The sequence below is a fragment of the Morus notabilis genome, unplaced genomic scaffold, assembly GCF_000414095.1.
Source record: "Morus notabilis unplaced genomic scaffold, ASM41409v2 Scaffold317, whole genome shotgun sequence".
In the NCBI taxonomy this organism is placed as follows: Eukaryota; Viridiplantae; Streptophyta; class Magnoliopsida; order Rosales; family Moraceae; genus Morus; species Morus notabilis.
Window position 1 is genome coordinate 567,809 of NW_010363634.1, and position 2,246 is coordinate 570,054.

Below are 2,246 nucleotides of genomic sequence, written 5' to 3' on the forward strand. Positions count from 1 at the left end.
GTTAAAGGTTAAGGAATATATTCTTTTTTTTTAACTGGAGGTTAAGGAATATATTCTAATTATATACTTAAATTAACAATTCATAACAGGTTGTTGGATGAATTCTTTGCATTTAGAACCTTTTTCGGATCTCTACTCAACAAAAGTATGTAAGAAGATTCAGAAAGAGAAATGCACATAAATAGTTTTGACCATTTGGAGACAAAATGTAGATTCGGGGAGATTCTTAAGGAAGAACATTCACATTATTATACAAACAATTTACAAAACCTTTCTATATTTTATATCACATTCCCCGCCCATTGCCATTTTATGAACATAACAAATAACCATGTAGTACTTACTCCACGCTCCATCAGATTACTTCTAATCTGCTCTTCACAGGCCGTTATAACCTAGTTGATCATAATCATGGAAAATCCCGTGAGACTGATCGAGAGCCGCCGAAGTTGAATCATCCCATGAGTTCGACGAAGCTGATTTCGCGTCGAATTCGTTGGACCACCAGATCAAGCTGTCCTTGTTGACATTAGGCATTTCCTTAAAACAATCGTACTGAATATCAGCCATTTGATCATGATCACCTCCCTGCGGTGTATTGAAATTGACTGCTTCCCCATTGAGAATATTCTCAAGCTCCGCTTGGAAAGCCGAGTGATCAGCATTCGACACGATGGTGCTTGATGAGTCCATTGGAATAATATTGCCCATATTCATGAAATTGTTTGCAGAATTTTCCAATCCGTCCATCTTAGGGTTGTCGCCGATTTTCGCAAATTGATCTTCCTCATTACCTATTGTACTATTGTTTTCATTGGGGGCTAATTCAGTATAGAAATCAGCATTATTTTTCCTTTGATCATGATCATGATCATCATGGGGGGTTGTGAGATTGTGCTGCATCAGAGGGTTAGGTTTAACCCCATTAAGCGATTGGAAGCTCTGGATCATCTTTTGTTGGAAGGGATGAAGCTTTGGCCAAAGCGCGGGGTTGTTGTAGAAGGAAAGAGGGTTTTGAAGGCTTTGGAGCTGCATATGGAGCTGAAGCCTTTCTAGGGCTGAGCTGCTTAGGGTATCCTCTACGCCGGTTGAATAATCCTTCAAGTCGGGATTTACCGAGGATAACCGAGCGCTACCGTTCGATTGTTTGCGCCTTCCTAGTAGTTTCTTCTTCAACCGGGTGTTCCAATAGTTCTTTATGTCGTTATCTGTTCTTCCTGGCAACTGGGCTGCAATTATGGACCACCTAAAAATTGATGCATATATATGTACGACATCATGATCAGTCTCTAATAAAAGAATAACTAATTAACAAAAATTAATGAATGGATATAATATAGGTTTGAGAAAACCGTAGTTAAGAATTGATCTAAATCCTGTAAGCAAGAGTTAACTAATTTCTAGGCTAGAGAATCTAGACAAGGGACAAGAGACAAAAGATTGAGGTTGAAACTTGTTTCCCAAGAATATATCCATGTGTGTGTGTGTGTGTGTGTGTGTGTCTATATATATATATATATATAGAGAGAGAGAGAGAGAGAGAGAGAGAGAGAGAGAAATACCTGCTACCAATACTTATGTAGAGGCTGCAGATGATGTTGTCTTCTTCCTCAGAGAATCCACCGTGCTTAATGTTTGGTCTCAGATAATTCAGCCACCTTAATCTACAACTCTTTCCACATCGCTTAAGCCCTGTGGTGAAAATTTATAAACCCCACCAAGAGTTTAGATCAATCATGCTTTAAAATTAAGCAATTTCTACCAAGAGTTTATAATTAGATCAATCATGCTTAAAAATTAAACAAATTTCTTATATATCAAACTAGAAAATTGGCATAGAAAATATGATCATGTGAACAAAATATGCATTTTTTTTTTATCATACCAATTTTCTGAGGTAGGGCAATCCAATTTCCACCGGTGCCATACTTATCGATATAAGCCTTGAGCTTGGCGTCCTCTTCAGGTGACCATGGTCCCTTCTTCACGTTGGCCTTGTCACAGCATGGAGCTCGACCCATCTTTAACTGTCTCCGACGTCGATCCTTTGTTCTCGATTTTTTTTTTTTTCCTTTTTTGAATCTCCTGTTGATTTTTTCAAAAGCAAGTAAATACCAGAAGAAGAAGGCTTGTAGCTGTTTTTGAGACTGTTGGGGAAAAATGGGGAAGGAAGACCCAACATTTATAGGTAGGAAGAGTGGGTGATCTGATGCTTATTATGAGAACAAAAGAACAAAAAGTCTTAC

The 2,246-nt window shown here is 38.2% G+C and overlaps 1 protein-coding gene across 1 annotated transcript; it reads right to left on the reverse strand.

Annotated features, from left to right (window-relative positions):
* Positions 1-302: 302 nt before the first annotated feature.
* On the reverse strand, positions 303-2,021 carry LOC21405687 (transcription factor MYB36). The gene is made up of 3 exons (XM_010104708.2): positions 1,886-2,021; positions 1,563-1,692; positions 303-1,246 (listed from the first exon to the last, which is right to left on the reverse strand). Exons 1-3 carry the CDS (start codon positions 2,019-2,021, stop codon positions 379-381), a joined length of 1,134 nt encoding a protein of 377 aa, XP_010103010.1. The 3' UTR covers positions 303-378.
* Positions 2,022-2,246: the final 225 nt, after the last annotated feature.